The sequence below is a fragment of the Ranitomeya variabilis genome, chromosome 2 (genome assembly GCF_051348905.1).
Source record: "Ranitomeya variabilis isolate aRanVar5 chromosome 2, aRanVar5.hap1, whole genome shotgun sequence".
In the NCBI taxonomy this organism is placed as follows: domain Eukaryota; kingdom Metazoa; phylum Chordata; class Amphibia; order Anura; family Dendrobatidae; genus Ranitomeya; species Ranitomeya variabilis.
The window spans coordinates 172,982,048-173,000,882 of record NC_135233.1 but is presented as its reverse complement, the minus strand read 5'-3'; the positions used below and the strand labels follow the sequence as shown (position 1 = coordinate 173,000,882).

The 18,835-nt window shown below is 43.4% G+C and overlaps 1 protein-coding gene across 2 annotated transcripts in view; it reads right to left on the bottom strand.

The window, feature by feature from the left end:
• LOC143804781 (pecanex-like protein 2) overlaps positions 1-18,835 on the bottom strand; it is a 1,087,275-nt gene that overhangs the window by 699,614 nt on the left and 368,826 nt on the right. For both annotated transcript variants that reach the window (XM_077283212.1, XM_077283213.1), the window contains exon 9: positions 7,117-7,262. In XM_077283212.1, the coding sequence (XP_077139327.1) occupies positions 7,117-7,262 (146 nt within the window). The remainder of the gene's footprint in view (positions 1-7,116; positions 7,263-18,835) is intronic.

Sequence of the window (18,835 nt, the reverse complement as noted above, 5' to 3'; positions counted from 1 at the left end):
CAGACAAAATAAACTTAGACTGAATGGTGCCAATGGAAACAGACTTATCAAGCTTCTTTGTACGCCTAGAGCATGCTGATATAACATGAGTAGAATCCCCACAATAGAAACACAATCCATTCTTCCGTCTAAAATTCTGTCGCTCGCTCCTGGACAGAATTCTATCACACTGCATACTTTCTGGCGTCTTTTCCATAGACACCGCCAGATGGTGCACCGGTTTGCGCTCCCGCAGACGCCTATCAATCTGAATAGCCATTGTCATGGACTCATTCAGACCTGCAGGCAAAGGGAACCCCACCATAACATCCTTAACGGCATCAGAGAGACCTTCTCTGAAAGTTGCCGCCAAGGCGCACTCATTCCACTGAGTAAGCACAGACCATTTACGGAATTTTTGGCAGAAAACTTCAGCTTCGTCTTGCCCCTGAGATAGTGCCATCAAAGTTTTTTCTGCCTGAAGTTCCAAATGAGGTTCCTCATAAAGCAAGCCCAAGGCCAGAAAAAACGCATCCACATCGCGTAACGCAGGATCCCCTGCTGGCAATGAGAAGGCCCAATCTTGAGGGTCACCCCTGAGCAAGGAAATCACAATCCTAACCTGCTGAGCAGGGTCTCCAGCTGAACGAGACTTCAGGGACAAATAAAGCTTACAATTATTTCGGAAATTCTGGAAGCTAGCTCTATTCCCTGTGAAGAACTCCGGCAAAGGAATTCTCGGCTCAGATACCGGAGCATGTACCACAAAATCTTGTAAATTTTGTACTTTCGTGATGAGATTATTCAAACCCGCAGTTACACTCTGGAGATCCATTATTGTCAGGTGCACACAGAGCATACAGAGATTAGGAGGAGAGAGAGAAAAAAGACTGCAGCAAGGCAGACTGAAGGAAAAAAAAAAAAAAAAAAAAAATTCCAGCAGACTTCTTATAACTCTCCTTTCTCAACCTGGGTCTTTAACACTTTATTGGCCGGTCAAACTGTCATGATCTCTGCAGGCAGAGATCATAGCAAGCCTATAGAGGGACAAGCTCTCGGAAGATGGAACTATACTGACCATGAACTAAGCCTGCCGCGCAACTAGAAATAGCCAGGTAGCATTTCCTATTTATCGCTAGATGCCCAGCTCTGGCCTAAGACCTAAATAGCTAGCAGAGGGAAATATAAGACCTGGCTCACCTCTAGAGAAATATTCCAAAGAAGACAGTAGCCCCCCACATATAATGACGGTGAGTTCAGATGAAACAACAAACGCAGCAGGAAAATAGTCTTAGCAAATTTGAGGTCCGCTTACTAGATAGCAGAAGACAGATAGTATACTTTCATGGTCAGCAGAAAAACACTAACAAAACACCATCCAGAGATTACCTTAAACTCTGGCATTAACTCATAACGCCAGAGTAGCAATCCCTGATCAACGAGAGCTTTCCAGACACAGTAACAAAACTTCAGCTGTGAACTGGAACAAATAGGCAAAACAAAACATGGACAAAAGTCCAACTTATCTAGTAGTTGTCTAGAAGCAGGAACAAGCACTGAGAGGCATCAGATAACATTGTTGACCGGCAAGAAACCACCAGAGAAATGAGCTTAAATAGCGACACCCACCACTGATGGAACCAGGTGAAACAGGAAAGAGGATGACAAGTCCAATTCCACAAGCGGCCACCGGGGGAGCCCAGAATCCAAATTCACAACAGTGATGTATTTCTGGCCAACCTGTTATGACCCCAATGGCAGAGGGTCTCAGAAATAATTACTAAGTCTGCAAACACAATAAACCAGCTCATAGGGCAGTGGTAACTGAGCTGACCATATATCTAATCCTAGCACCACAAATAGCAGCAGCCGGGGAACGTGCCTACGTTGGTTCTAGACGTCTCGCGCCAGCCGGAGAACTAACTAACCCTAGAAGGGAAAAGAAAGACCTTTCTTGCCTCCAGAGAAAAGACCCCAAAAGTTGGATACAAGCCCCCAACAAATAATAACGGTGAGGTAAGAGGAAAAGACAAACGTAAGAATGAGCTAGGCATGTAGCAAAGAGAGGCCCACTAGCTAATAGCAGAATATAGTAAGATGACTTATATGGTCAGCAAAAACCCTATCAAAATATCCACGCTGGATATTCAAGAACCCCCGAACCGTCTAACGGCCCGGGGGGAGAACACCAGCCCCCTAGAGCTTCCAGCAAAGTCAGGAATCACATTTAGTACAAGCTGGACAAAAATAAGAGCAAAGCAAATAACCAAAAAAACAAAGAAGCAGGACTTAGCTTAATTTTGCACGAACCGGGACCAGCAGACAGGAGCAAACAGAAAGGATCTGATTACAACGATGCCAGGCACTGGACTAAGGATCCAGGAAGTTTATATAGCAACACCCCTGGACTAACGACCCAGGTGAGTGCCAAACTGAGGAAAGACAATCCCAGAGTCATATCACTAGTGACCACAAGAGGGAGCCAAAAAGTCTAATTCACAACACCAACACACCTGTGGATATTAATCTTGTCTTTAAGGGTGGCATGTGGTTCAGAGATCGCCGTATCTACGTCCCTGAGGTCGCCGGTCTGCAGATCCTCAAGTTGGTACATGACTCCAAGTTGGCTGGTCACAGGGGGGTACAAAAGACACAAGAGTTCCTGAGCCGATTCTTCTGGTGGCCAACTTGCCTGAAGGATACCAAGGACTATGTTCTCTCTTGGGAGGTATGTGCTCGTTACAAGACTCCTCATGTGGCAGCTACAGGTCTTCTACAACCATTACCTGTTCCGTCCCGCCCTTGGGGGTCTATATCAATGGACTTTATTGTGGATCTGCCTACATCGGGGGGCATGAATACAATCATGGTGGTAGTTGATTGCCTGACTAAAGCCGCTCATTTTGTTCCGTGCATCGGCCTCCCCTTAGTTAAAGATACAGTGAACTTGATTATACAGAATCTCTGACCGTGGAGTACAGTTCACTTCAAGATTCTGGAAATGTTTTTGCTCTGCACTCAATATTAATGTCTGTCTCTCTTCCACTTACCATCCCCAGACAAAGGCCGGAGACACACTGGTGCGAGATACGGCCGAGTCTCGCTGGTTAAAAGCAAGCTGTGGCACCGGCACTCCGGAGCGGAGCGTGCGGCTCCATGTATTGCTATGCAGCTGCACGCTCAGCTCCGGAGTGCAGGTGCCACAGCTTGCTTTTAACCAGCGAGACTCGGCCGTATCTCGCACCAGTGTGTCTCCGGCCAAATGGTCACACTGAGCGTACCAACCAGATGCTGGAACAATATCTAAGATGATATGTCAGCCATCTCCAGAATGATTGGTTGGAGTTGCTGCCATTAGCCGAATTTTCATATAATAATTCTCAGAGCGCCTCCACTAAATTTACACCTTTCTTTGCCAATCTGGGTTATCATCCGTGTATCTTACCTAGGTCTCCAATTAATTCTCCGGTTCCGGCAGTGGAGGAAAGGCTGACTGCGTTGAGGCAAAATCTGGTGGTTCTGAAGGAATCTCTGACCACAGCTCAAGAACGTTATAAGAGATCGGCTGACAGATTCCGTAAATCTGCACCCATGTTCAAGGTAGGAGATTCCGTGTGGTTAGCAACTAAGAATCTGAAGTTAAACGTTCCTTTACAAAAACATGGACAGAAATTCATTGGCCCTTTCAAGATCAACGGTATTGTGAGCTCTGTGGCCTGCCGGCTGAAGCTGCCTAGGACTATGAAGGTACACCCAGTTTTTCATGTATCATTACTAAAGCCTGTATCTCCTAATACCTTCCAGGGACGTGTTGTGCCACCTCCGCAGCCTGTGGTGATTGATGGGCAAGAACAATTTGTGGGGGAGGAAATTATTGATTCCAGGATTCGCAGGAATCGGCTCCAATATCTGATAAGATGGCAGGGATATCCCCTTGAGGAAGACTCTTAGGAACCTGTGGAAAACATCAATGCCCAACAGAAGATTTCTCGTTTTCATCAGAGATTCCCTGAGAAACCAGGTCCAGGATCATCCTGAGGCCACTTCTAAGGAGGGCGTAATGTCAGGACTCTGAACATTTTTTATTATTCTTTGTGCATTACTGCCGTTTTCCAAGATGGCGTCTTTGGTCTCATGTGCACTGTGTCTTCCTGCTATAAAACTCCACCCCAGCCTTCAGTCTGTGCTAGAGTATTCTGCCTTGCATCCAGCTCCTGACCCTGGTGGCTCCCTGGCTGTGTGCCTGCTCCTGTGAATCTGTGTGGTTATCCTGCTACTCTGCTCTGAGTTCCTGCTGCATACACCAGTTTCCAGTAATCCTCCTTCAAACAGCCAAGGCAGCTGAAAAGCCTGGCACCCCACAGCATACACAGCGGTGCAGTCACCCACGGCAATTGGTCTCGGAGGTGGACTGGTGAATTTAGTGACTGTAAACTGGAGGATATGGTTCCTTGCTGAGAAGCAGAGGATCTTGTGCACTGTGTATTGCTGGGAGTAAAGAGACATTAACATGGCAGTGCAGTCACCCACAGCAACAGGTCAGAGGTGGACTGGCGTGTTTAGTGACTGTAATCCAGAGAATATGTGCCCGGCTGCGAGTCGGAGGATATCTTGTGCTGTGTTTTCTTGTGTTGAACAAGAAGAGATGTTTTGCTTTGAATTTTTGCTGGGTCACTGCCTCATCACTGCACAGAGTGCTACCGCTGTACTACAGTGGCCAGAAACAATTTGCCAACCAAGTGGGACAAGAATATAATTAATTGTTACATGTATACCCTGCTACAGTGCTGAATTAAAAGCTTATAGAAAACATATTACTATTCTAACACCGATATTGGAGCCGATTAGCACAGTGAAACCTCATATCATTCTGCACATTAAGAGTTCCCAATAATGACATACACATAGATATTCCCCTGAAAAAGACATTCAGGTTTATTAACCTTGGATTGACCTTTTAGACAGCATGAGGGTATGTGCACACATTGATTATTTGCTTGCAGAAATTTCTGCAAGGTTTCTGCATCTTTTGGCAGCAAAAATGTCCATTTTGCCACATTTTTTGGTGCATTTTTGCCACAATTTTGTATGCTTTTTTTGCATGCGTATTTGCATGCTTTTTTGTACAGCAATGAATGCTTTTTCTTAGCTAAATAAAGATATTTAAAAAAAAATCATATACCTCACCTCTGGGTAGGGGCATCACCATACCTCTATATGTGTTTGAGGACCTGCGGTGATGTCACAACCACGTGACTAATCATGTGATGGGTTCCTTGGTGTGACTATAGCTATATAATGTAGGCTACTGCTTAAGACAGGACCTGTATGTGGGGAGTTGGAAGCCTCCAGTGTGTGTTGAGGCTCCAGGACTGAGCATGAAGTACTGGACACTTATACTTTCTTATGCCTGAGCTAAAGGCTATTTGTTTTTCTGTTTTGTCAGTTTGTGAAGCAATAAACCCTGTGAACTTTTAAAGGAACGTGCCTCCTGATTGTCACCCGCTGAACCTGAGCAAGTACAACCCCTTCAACACATACACTGTCACCAGTCTATGTAGGAGCATTTATAGAATAAACTTACATATGCCGAAACCAAACAGCAACTTTTAGTTTTTACAAAGAAATGAAAAAAAAAATGCATGGGCTCCCACGTACATTTCAAAATCAGCAGAGGGAAAGCCGACAGCTGAGGGCTGATGTCAATATTCTGGAAAGAAGCCAATAGCCATAAAGGTTCCCAGGCTATTAATATCAGCTCACAGCTGTTTGCTTAGCCTTTATTGGCTACTTTACAGGGGGACCTCAGAAAAAAATTAACAAAGGGTCCACCTATAAAATAACCAGAAAAGACTAGGCAGACAGCTGCGGGCTGGTATTAACAGTCTTTGAAGAGGCCATGGCTATTGGGCCCTCTCAGACTAAAAACATCAGCTCTCAGCCACTCCAGAAAAGGCACATCCATAAAATGCACCTAATCTGGTGCTTAGCCTCACTCTTCCCACTTACTCTGTAGAGGTGGCAAGTGGGGAAATGGTTGTGGGGGTTGATGTCACCTTTGTATTGTTCACACGCAGCAGAGGTGCAATAAGTGAGATCACTGGAGCTCATCAGCTGATGAACTCGTGTGACCTCTCTCACGGCAGCTCAGAGCTTTACACTGCAGGAGCGATGATGCTCCTGTCAGTATATCGCCGGCACCCAGTTAGAGCAGTCACATCTCCTGATGTGACTGTTCTAAAAGTGAGATCCCCATGGGACAATCTGGATTATGTGGACTACAGGAGAGTATATGGTGGTTTATTATTTTTGATTTTTTATGGCAGATAAGGGCATCAGGGATTTTGTGTTAGGTGAGTATAATGTGCTTTTTATTTTTAATTGCATATGTATTTAATTATTTTACAAGTTTTTTCTTTTTAAGTTTGAGCACAGGCGACGGCTGACAAGAGACTACTTCTCCCATCAGTGGCTCCTGCTATTACTGTTATTAGTGACAGCAGACGTAACCTGATGGGACTAGTAGTCTTTAATCAGCTGACGCCTGCTGATCTGCAGTAAGCTTTTTACCACGGGTCACAGTATCTCTGCGGGGTCATGCTGACATCTGAGAACATGACCCCGCAGTGATCTGACGGTAACGTTACCACAGATCAAAGCAGCCTCGCCGGTATTTCCCATGCTGTCACACAGATAACAGCATGGGAAACACCATGGAAGCCATTTTTGCTGCGAATTTGACTGACTCAATTGAATTTAATGGTTGAAAAATGCTAAAAATTCCGCACAAAGAATTTACATACTGCATGAAAATATGCACTGCAAATACTCAAGGAAATATACTGATCATGTGCACAGTACTCCAGGATTCTCAATGAATCAGCTGGCATAAAGATTCCATAGTGTTTTTGGTCCATTTCGGAAAACACGCAGCAAAAACGCACCGTGTGCACACAGCCTTGTAGATGTTCAATAATAAAATTAATCAGCAAAAATACAAATTGACTCATAATTGTGCACACAGAGAAATCTGGTGGCAGAAAAATGAAAAACGTATGGCTCACAGAATATGGTGACAAAGACTATTTAAAGACATTTAGAAGAATGTAGTTGTAATATTCCTAAACCAGTACTTACTTGTCCAGCAGTGCCAACAATGTCAATCTGTCACACCAAACTTTGATCCATTTACCAGGAAAAATGTGAAACTTATAAAACGCCTTTCTTTGAAAACTTGTCACTGATTTGACATTAGATGATTTTTCAGATTCATTACTTAAGGACTGCAGGAGAAACAGACAATGATTATCATAATTGACTGTTAATGAGTAACTGTTTTTCTTATTTTCTGCCATAAATCAAGGATAGTCTATTGATAAGCAACTTTAGGAAAAAAGAGTAAGGCTACTTTCACACTAGCGTTTTTTGCAATCCGTCGTAATGCGTCGTTTGGCCGAAAAAACGCATCCTGCAAAAGTGCTTGCAGGATGCGTTTTTTCCCCATAGACTAACATTAAGCGACGTATTGCGACGGATTGACACACGTCGCAACCGTCGTGCGACAGTTGTGCCGTGTTGTGGCGGACCGTCGGCACAAAAAAACGCTACATGTAACGTTTTTTGCCGCCGACGGTCCGCTTTTTCTGACCGCGCATGCGCGGCCGGAACTCCGCCCCCACCTCCCCGCACTTCCCCGCACCTCACAATGGGGCAGCGGATGCGCTGGAAAAATGCATCTGCTGCCCCCGTTGTGCGGCGTATACAACGCTAGCGTCGGTAACCTCGGCCTGACGCACTGCGACGGGCCGAGCCCGACGCTAGTGTGAAAGTAGCCTAAGAAACCTCACAACTTGCTTCAAAATGCAGTGAAAATCTTTATTAATTAAATAATGTGTGCTAAAACAATTTATTCATATATCTATTTATACTGTATGTCACATAGGACTTTGTGATGCTTTCATGTTTTATTGCCACCGTTCAGAAGACAAGTTTTTCCATCCAAACGCCAATATGAATGCTTACTTCTTGCAGGAGTGAGAATGAATTGTACTGATAATCTACCTAATAACATTTGTTGACTGTTTCTTTAGGAATGGAAAATAAAGCTTTTTTTTTTACCACATTCACCGTGCAGTATAAATGACATGTCAACTTTATTAGGTTAAAGTGATAAGATTATAGCGATACCAAAAAAACGTATTTTTTTTATTACTACTTTTGCACAGATGCAGCCAGTCTTCTCTTCTGTGTTTTATTTTTTTCCTCACCTGATTTCAAGAGCCATCACTTTTTTCAGTCAATATAGCCATGTGAGGCAAATCAACAAATACAGTAAAAGGAAGGAATTGGCTCCAGTAAATTAGAATGGGATCCTCCTGTCAGGGCCGGTTTTAGGCAAAGTGGGGCCCTAGGCAAAGTTTAAAATGGGGCCCCAAATGCTAACATATTGCACATCATACAGAAGCATTTCTGCTGTATTTACATGCGCTAATCTCAGGCCGCTAAATGAGTGTGATCGACAATACTGAAGTCGTTGGACGCTTGTTTCCCGGCCTCTTTCCACCATCTGAGAAAGAATGAAGGGGACAGAACGATCACTAACAGATCACCATACAGTATCATGTTATCAACAGCACATCTACAGTTTATACCGGGGATGTGCTGCTGAGAACAAGGATTTTTATTCTGGCATAAACAATCCAATCACCCAATGAATATGCAGCATTTTGCTTGTTTAGTATAATACACCCCATAGTCCTCCATATAATATAATGTGCCCCATAGTCCTCCATATAGTATAATACACTCCTCATAGTCCTCCATATAGTATTATACACTTCCCATAGTCCTCCATATAGTATAATACACTCCTCATAGTCTTCCATATATTAAAATATACTCCTCAGTCCTCCATATAGTATAATACACTCCACATAGTCCTCCATATAGTATTATACACTTCCCATAGTCCTCCATATAGTATAATACACTCCTCATAGTCTTCCATATATTAAAATATACTCAGTCCTCCATATAGCATAATACACTCCTCACAGTGCTCCATATAGTATGCACCGCCATAGTCATCCATGTAGTACAATTCACTTTCCATAGTATAATGCACCCCATAGTTCTTCATATAGTATAATGTATTCCCCATAGTCCTCGATACAGTATAATTCAGCCCACATATAGTATAATGCAGCCACCACCCGACAGAGTATAATGCAGCCACCCCAGAGTATAATGTAACCCCCCACAGAGTATAATGTAACCTCCCCATAGAATATAATGCAGCCCCCCATATAGTATAATGTAGCCCCCTCATAGAGTATGATGCAATCACCCCTCATAGAATATAAATATAATACAGCCCCCCATAGAATATAATGTAGCCCCGAACAGGATATAATACAGCCCACCTCCCCATAGAATATAATGTAGCCCCATCCTCCCGAGAATGGCCCCACAGTCCAGTAAAATAAAAAATAAAAAAACACAAGCTCCTTACCTCTCCCCGAGCCCGCGTGCTCCCTGCTCCTGTGTCGGCGGCTGCCGCCACACTGCCTGGCACACAGTGAGTATGCAATGACACGCACCCGCTGTGTCAGAGGCAGAGCGGGGAATGATGGGAGAGGGAGCGTCAAGTGATGCTCTCTCCTCCATCACTGCTTTGAACTGTACCGGCAGACACCGGTATAGTTCAATGCGGCGGGGAAGTCGGCGCTGGTAGCAGGCGGGCCCCCCTGTCTCACAAGGGCCCCATAGTGGCTGCGTGACTTGCCGCTAGCTGGGGGCCCCTGGGGGAGCGGGGGCCCCAGGCAGCTGCCTGGTCTGCCTGCCCCTAACGCCGGCCCTGCCTCCTGTGTGTATTTGGTCCAATGTCCAAAGCCCAAAAAATATCGAGGTGCTCAGCTAACCAGTTTTGAATGGGAAAAAGGCATTACAATGTGTCCAATAAAAAAGAAAGCTATCGGCACTCACCAATGTTCATAAAAAGTGTTTCTATACTTCAAATCCTCCTTAAAACCATCTTTGTAACAAGGGGAGCATGGAAAAGATGAGGGCGGCAGGTGCAACAGAACAGACAATGGCTGTTTTGCACTGGATTGTGTTTCAAAGCGCACTTCAGAGCAAAGTCACCATTGTCTGTTCTGCTGCAGCTGCCGCCCTCATTGGTGAGTGCCACTAACTTTTTTCTTTATTGGGCATAGCCATAGGAGTGCTAGTTATTTGTGGGATGAGTTACACTTTTGAATGAAACCATTCATTTTATGATATAATATACAGGGAAATGGAAAAAAAATCCAAGCAACCCCTTGGTAGCGTGAATGCTTTCAGGATGCTTTACTGTTGTCATTACAGAGGACTGAAGGTAGCAATCACTTTTTCCTCTCCGGATAATCATATTTCCAGATGTCTTAAACAGCCTGAAGGAGGCTTCATAAGAGAAAATAACTGCTAAGACCTAAGCTGTCCAATCCTTGGACTTCTTGCAAATTTATTTTCTCTGATGAAGCCCCTTCAGACTGTTTAGGACATCTGTAAATTTGATAGAGAAGAAAAAGTGATGGCTACCCTATGTCCTGTGTCATGCCAGCAGTGAAGCATTCTGAGGCCATTTATGTGTTTTTGCTTTTCATCCAAGGGAGTGGATTCAGTTTTACCTAAGACCACAGTCAGGAAAAAAGAATGTTATCTATATATCCAACAAGAATAACTTCTGCCAATGATCCCGGAGCAACTTCATGATGAATAATGCTTTTTACAACATGATGGAGCAGCAAAAACACAGAATTTATGATACATCCCAAGCACTGATTAGGTAGGAATAGGTTATCATTAGTCATGGTTTGGCTAAGAAGCTGATATCCAGCATAGCAGGGTGAAATTATAGAAGTCTTGAATAATAAGGGTCAATACTAAAAATATTAGTCTTTGCATTAACTTGATGTATTTTTTAATAAAAGTTTAAAGACAATTGTCTAAATACTGAAGCAGGAAATATTGTAAAAATCAAAATTTGTGCCAGTCTCAAAACTTTTGGCCCACAAACGTACGCAGTATGTTTGGTTCTGTTTTCATATCTATGTGGTAGGTTTTAATATCAGAACTGTGTAGTACGCATGTGGAGCGCCCCCACTGCCGCAGGGCCGAGGGGCACCTGGTACCGGGCCTCTGTGTCTCGGTTCTGGGGTTGTCACGGTGGCTAGGCCCGGTCCGTGACCCTGCTGAGGGGCGTCCAGTGAAAGGTGAGAATGTGATGATGCTGTGGTGTGGTGCAGGTCACGGTGAATAACGAGGACACCAGGTTGCAGTCTCTTTACCTCTTTACTGAAGGCTTCAGGATCCTCAGTCCGGAATACGGTTAACCGGGCTACCTGAGTCCGGCCAGTCCGATGGCACCTCCAGAGTTCCCTTTACAGGTGGAAATCTGTGCCTACCTTCTAGCGCTTGTGTGTTGTGGTCCTCCCCTGCTGTGCTTAAGGGATAGTCCCCACAACTGTTGTGTCTGTTTCTGAAGTTCCCTCACAACTCGATTATGATGTTCTTCGTTGTCCCCCCAGATGATATGGCTAGGACGCACCCGTATGATGGGTAGGATCGGAGCTCTTCCGGGACCCTAGAGTCGCCCCTCTCCAAATGTTGCCCCCTGTGTCTGCTTAGGTGATTTTGGGTGAGACAGCCCGCCTAGAACTGACTGTCCTGCCGTAGGTTTGAAGTAAGGCCTGGAGCTCAATACTTCCTCGGCGTTTCCGGCCACCGGCTGCGCACCTCAGTAGGATGTTGCCTCGTCTTACAGCACGACTCCTACTGGTGTTTCTCCTTAATAAGAAAAGCACCAAAAACGCAGTCAACACCGTCCGATTAATGCAAATATAGAAAAACCTTTATTAAGAGGTAAAAACAGGTATACAGCATGGCAGGAAAACATCCCCCACACAAACCCGCACACACATATCACAAAGGGATTGTGTGGGGGATGTTTTCCTGCCATGCTGTATACCTGTGTTTTTACCTCTTAATAAAGGTTTTTCTATATTTGCATTAATCGGACGGTGTTGACTGCGTTTTTGGTGCTTTACTTATTTTGGTATAGTTATATGCAGTTGTCCATTTATGGTTCAGGTTTGCCTTGGTTAATATACTGTATATAATTGAATGGATATGATAACTAAGACAGACCATGTATTCTACTGAATTGTATCTGGTGTTTCTGCTTGTTGCGTGATCTCGTTTCTCACTCAGCACTATAAACCTCTTTTCTTGTCCTTTCTTGGGGTACCACCGCGATGAAGTGCAGGCGCGGTCCCGAAACGTTCTTTCTGTTCGCTAGGCCTCTGTCAGGATCCCACCCCTGACAGGGTTCCCCCTGAATCTTCCCCTGCAACACCCTCTGCCACAGGATGTTGCCTGGTTCCAACCCAGTCAGCTTCTCACTAACTTCCTATCTAACCCCCAGTTTTACCAGATTGTGAGGAGTGGCCTAATACATAGCACCCTTAGCTCCCCCTGGAGGCCAGACTGTGAAGTGTATTGGTGTCTGTGATACCTGGTCAGGTGAACTCCTTCAGTGCCATCAGACGTACCATAGCCCCCCTTAGCGGCGGAGCATCAGTACTGCAATGACCAGGACTCTGGGGCGCTGCACATGGTTCTTTTATCAGAACAACAGTATGTACTAATCTTGGTTTTGTTACCATATCTATGTAATAAGCTTAGTTCAGTTACCATACAGTGGGTATAGAAAGTAGTCATACCCTTTTAAATTTTTCACTCTTTGTTTCATTGCAACCATTTGCTAAATTCAAAAAAGTTCATTTTTTTCTCATTAATGTACACTCTGCACACCATCTTGACTAAAAAAACAGAAATTTAGTATTTTTTGCAAATTTTTTAAAAGAGAAAAACTGAAATATCACATGGTCATAAGTATTTAGACCCTTTGCTTAGTATTGAGTAGAAGCACCCTTTTGAGATAGTACAGCCATGAGACTTCTTGGAAATGATGCAACAAGTTTTTCACATCTGGGTTTGGGGATCCTCTGCCATTCTTCCTTGCAGATCCTCTCCAATTCAGTCAGGTTGGATGGTGAATGTTGGTGGACAGCCATTTTCAGGTCTCTCCAGAGATGCTTAATTTGGTCTAGGTCAGGGCTCTGACTGGGCCAGTCAAGAATGGTCACAGAGATGTTCTGAAACCACTCCTTTGTTATTTTAGTTGTGTGCTTTGGGTCATTGTCTTTCTGAGGTCCAGAGCACTCTGGAAGAGGTTTTCATCCAGGATATCTCTGTACTTGGCCGCATTAATGTTTCCTTCAATGGCAACCAGTCATCCTGTCCCCGCAGCTGAAAAACACCCCCATAGCATGATGCTTCCACAACCATGTTTCACTATTGGGATTGTATTGGGCAGGTGATGAGCAGTCTCTGGTTTTATCCATACATACAACTTAGAATTATCACCAAAAAGGTCTATATTCGTCTCATCAGACCAGAGACTCTTATTTCTTATAGTCTGGCAGTCCTTCATGTGTTTTTTAGCAAACTCAATGCGAGCTTTCACATGTCTTGCACTGAGGAGAGGCTTCCGTCAGGCCACTTTGCCATAAAGGTCCGACTGGTGGAGGGCTGCAATGATAGTTGACTTTGTGAAACTTTCTCCCTTCTCCCTACTGCGTCTCTGGAGCTCGGCCACCGTGATCTTGGGGTTCTTCTTTACCTCTCTTACTAAGTCTCTTCTCACACAATTGCTCAGTTTGGCTGGACGACTAGGTCTAAGAAGACTTCTGGTGGTCCAAAACTTCTTCCATTTAAGGATTATGGAGGCCACTGTCCTCTTAGGAACCTTGAGTACTGCAAAAATTCTGATGTAATGTTGGCCAGATCTCTGCCTTGTTACAGTTTTGTCTCTGAGCTCCTTGGCCAGTTCCTTTGACCTCATGATTCTCATTTGGTCTGACACTTCGGTAGGAAAAAAGGATCATCCCCGCGCTGACGCAAAAAGAATTCAAAAAATTGTAGAGGTTTCAACGTGGTTTATTCTACGCGTTTCAGGGTTCAGGTGACCCCTTCATCAGGACATACCACAAATATTGCACTGTGAGCTGTGAGGTCTTATATAGACAGGTGTGTGCCTTTCAAAGTCAAGTCCTATCAGTTTAATTAAACACAGCTGGACTCCAATGTAGGAGTAGAACCATCTCAAGGAGGATCACAAGGAAATGGACAGCATGTGACTTAAATATGAGTGTCTGAGCAAACGGTCTGAATACTTATGACCATATGATAATTAAGTTTTTCTTGTTATTATATTTGCAAAAATTACTACATTTCTGTTTTTTGTCAGTCAAGATAGGGTGCAGAGTGTACATTAATGTGAAAAAATGAACTTTTTTTGGAATTTATCAAATGGCAGCAATGAAACAAAGAGTGAAAAATGTAAAGGGGTCTGAATACTTTCCGTACCCACTGTGTCTATGAACGAAGCTTGGTTCTGTTACCATATCTATGTAATAAGCTTGTTCTATTATGTGTAAGGTCTTTAGTGAAGATACTTTTATATAGAGTTTATTTGATGCATTGAGTCCACTTCATGGTGTGTTTGCTACAATTGACTATTACCAGATCACTTTTTGGGTTGCTGATGGTCCACATCTAAGACAGTCAGATAGTTATATATTATAGGTTTATTATTTCTCAATAATAGTGTGGGCTTCACTACACCACTTTTGGCTAATGCTCAAAAATTAACAATCTCTGTTATAATAATAATAATAATTTTTATTTATATAGCGCCAACATATTCCGCAGCACTTTACAACTTATAGAGGGGACTTGTACAGACAATAGACATTACATCATAACAGAAATCACAGTTCAAAACAGATACCAGTAGGAATGAGGGCTCTGCTCGCAAGCTTACAAACTATGAGGAAAAGGGGAGACACGAGGGGTGGATGGTAACAATTGCTTTAGTTATTTGGACCAGCCATAGTGCAAGGCTCGGGTGTTCATGTAAAGCTGCATTGAACCAGTTAGCTGCCTAAGTATGTAACAGTACAGACACAGAGTGCTATTAACTGCATAAAGTGTATGAGAACATGATGCGAGGAACCTGATTTTTTTTTTCTGTTCCCTATAAATAATTGTGTGGTGCTAATACTTGACACTGAATAAATTAAGATGTTTTGAAACAATTTGTTTGCATTTATTCATTATTTCATTATTTGTATATCATGAACATATCTATAAATCCTGTGGTTTTCATAATTCAATATCTTCTCTTTCTTGGTGCTACAATTTCAATGTTACAGTGAATGACATGTCTCAATTTATATTTTTAATTAACTATTGATTATATAATCAATTATTTGTAATACAAAATGAAATGTCGAGAAGGAACAAGAGAAGAGACATGCACAAAGACGCTGAGATCACCATACACAATTACAAAACATTTTTTATTTTATTCACATCAGTTAACCATACACTGCAAATATTAAAAACATTTAAAATACAAAACTATAAGCGGATTGCACCCAGATAAATAGGGGGAGAAAAATTAAGCAAGGGTCCGGTTAATCACCTAGAGTCCCTGAATCACATATCTTAATTCATTGTAAAATATTCATAATAAACAATATCAGAGAACAGTCCATTTTCACTTAATTTAGTATACCCGATAATTGGTGCCCAATATAAACACAAATTAATGTCAGAAAAACTACCAAGGGACGGATTAAACCAGCCCTGTTATCCTAGATATAAGGTACAAAAATGCCCAGTGTCCTATCAGTCTAGATAACCTATCAGGCAAAGAGTGGTCTAACAGACAAATTTAGCATTCTTCAAACAACAATCTAGAATACCCAATGGACATGCTCACATGCTGCACTCGTAAGTGCTTGTTCAAGGAGACTAGGATCAAAAGCCGGCACCCATGCAGCCCACCCAACGCGTGTCATCACCTAAGTGACTTCCTCAGGGGCAAGTGGCATGGTCAACTGACCGCAGTTGCAGTATTTATACACTCATAATTTACCAGATTCATCGCAGCTGAGAGACAAACCACGCCGGAGTCCGGCACCATAACACCTTCCAAGTCCCACTCCCGGAAGTATTGAACGCGCATGGGTGAGAATCTCCATGGAGATAGAACGGAAAATACAACAGTGCGCATGCGCAAGTGTTTTGTGTGTCACACAATAGATAGGCGTCATCCCAACCACCGGGTCAGGCTCCTAAGACAGTTTACCGCGCATGGGCATAGATTACCATGGAAACAAGACGGCGTGTGTTCAAATATGCACGCGCAACCAGTCGAAAAGTACAATACATTCTATCAAGTTGCAGGTTTGTATGTTACCACAGGTCAAACACACATAAATGAAGATTACTTTGAGGTAAGCGACGTTTATCACAAAGAGCATGCGCAAGTGTTTTACGCTGCATAACTTACTCAGAAAGCTTTCCAACCTCCAGATCAGATCCCTGCAGCAGCCCACCGCGCATGGGCATAAGTAACCATGGAGATAAGACGGCGTGTACTTCATTAGACATGTGCATACAATTACAGTATGCAGTACAACCTCCTCAAATCCAAAATTTTATATGCTACCACAAAATAGCCGCACATAAAGGAAGATCACCATAAGGATGAGACGAAAAAAATTAATTAAATGGACATGAGTCACCAAGGGGATGAGACGGCGTGCATTTGGATACGTGTGCGCACACAGTTGAGACAGGGCAGCCTTCCACGGACAATGACCCATATATTACCATAAGGTATATATAAATAGGTCACAGCGCATACCTAATCCACGCTCCTCAAATCGAGGAATTTCCCCTATTACAACAAATCAGTATAGAAGATATATAGATTTTGATGTTACAAAAGTTCACCAAGACAAAATTATCACCTATATATGTTAACTCAGACCAACTTTTTATATTGGGCACCAATCAATTAGTGAGTCCCCCATTTTATACCAACCCCCCCATTGCCCTCCCACAGCATATATGCTAGTAAGCCCCACCAATGTTAAAGTCCAAAATTCCAAGACAAAAAAAAAAAAAATGGACTGTTCTCTGATATTGTCTATTATGAATATTTTACAATGAATTACGATATGTGATTCAGGGACTCTAGGTGATTAAGCGGACCCTTGCTGAATTTTTCTCCCCCTATTTATCTGGGTGCAATCCGCTTATAGTTTTGTATTTTAAATGTTTTTAATATTTGTAGTGTATGGTTAACTGATGTGAATAAAATAAAAAATGTTTTGTAATTGTATATGGTGATCCCTGCTTCTTTGTGCATGTCTCTTCTCTTGTTCCTTCTCGATTTGTATTTCTTGACATGTGGCAGGTTGAACACCTAGATGATTTTGTTTAATGGTGCCCTCAATTCTTAGTTTTGCACAAAATGAAATGTCATGTATTTATTTAATACTTTTTCTGCAGCTGCTGGTAAAGCCAATTTTATTTGCTGGTTTGTAAGTGTCTGAGCCCGACACTTTTATACATCAAATATAGCAGCACTTGGACAAAAGAGACTTTGGTCAGTATCTGACTGCATCTCCTACTCTGTGGCTGCCTCTACCTGGGAACTGGGCATGCTCCCTGGGCTGCCCAGTTCACATCTGTGGGGGGAGACAGGCGCCATTTTGTTGTTCTGAACTATAATTTCCCCATGTCACCGCTCACAGTGTTTAACATTAGTGGTGACTGGAGATGCTGGGATGTGGGGAGTGGTGAGCAGAGAATCAGGGCCAGGAGTGAGCAGTGGTTGGCAGCCTGACATTGTATTACTGTCAGGCTACCAAACTCTTTTCACTGCTGTAGAAGTCACCACGACAGCGCTGCTTTGAGTAGTGCGACCAGGACTGTGGAGGTGACTTCTTCCAGGGGTGAGAACATCTTGGTAGCCTGGGATTAATAGCACAAGACCAGGCTGCCGACCTGTGTTCACCACTGCTAGCACTGCATTGTTCAGAACACAGCAGTGTAATCATCATGCTGTTGTGCTCTGAACACTTGTTTATCTCCTTATGGTTATTGTAACCCTGTAGACCATGAAGGTAGACTCTTTTGCTCTCACAAGGTTTGGCTTGACTAAGGCTTCTTTCACACTTCCATCTTCCAAATCTGCACAGGATCCGTCAAGACGTTGAAATGACAGATCCTGTGCAAATTGTGGAAAACGTGTGCACTGGGCCCGTCTTTCTGACGAACCTGTCGAGGCTATGTGCACCTGTTGTGTATGCGTGTTCGCAGTGGTTTTCTGCTGCAAAAACACATACACAACACAAACCAGGTTAAAAAAAAAAAAATTGCAGTATTCTCACCTACCAGCGTTCCCGCGCAGCGATGCTCCTGGCAGCTAGCGTTCCTAGTAATACATTTGGAAATCTCGCGAGCTGATAATTAGTCCCTCCCTACTCCCCAGCCGTCAGTGCCCGCTCCATACTCCCCTCCAGTCAGCGCTCACACAGGGTTAATGGCAGCGTTAACGGACCGCGTTATGCCGCGGTGTAATGCAGTCCGTTAATGCTGCTATTAACCCTGTGTGACCAACTTTTTACTATTGATGCTGCCTATGCAGCATCAATAATAAAAAGATCTAATGTTAAAAATAATAATTAAAAAAAAAGTTATATACTCCCCGTCCGTCGCCCCCCGGGGATCCAGAACAGGCCTTTTCCCGCTCCTCGTGGCGCTCCGGTGACCGCTCCATCTTGCGAGACCGCAATGCATGGAGAGGTCACCTGTTATGGACTGGTGATTTAGGAGCGACATGCGACTAGCTCTGAGCAGGTGGTAACTATACTGACTGCAGTTCCTAGTCTTA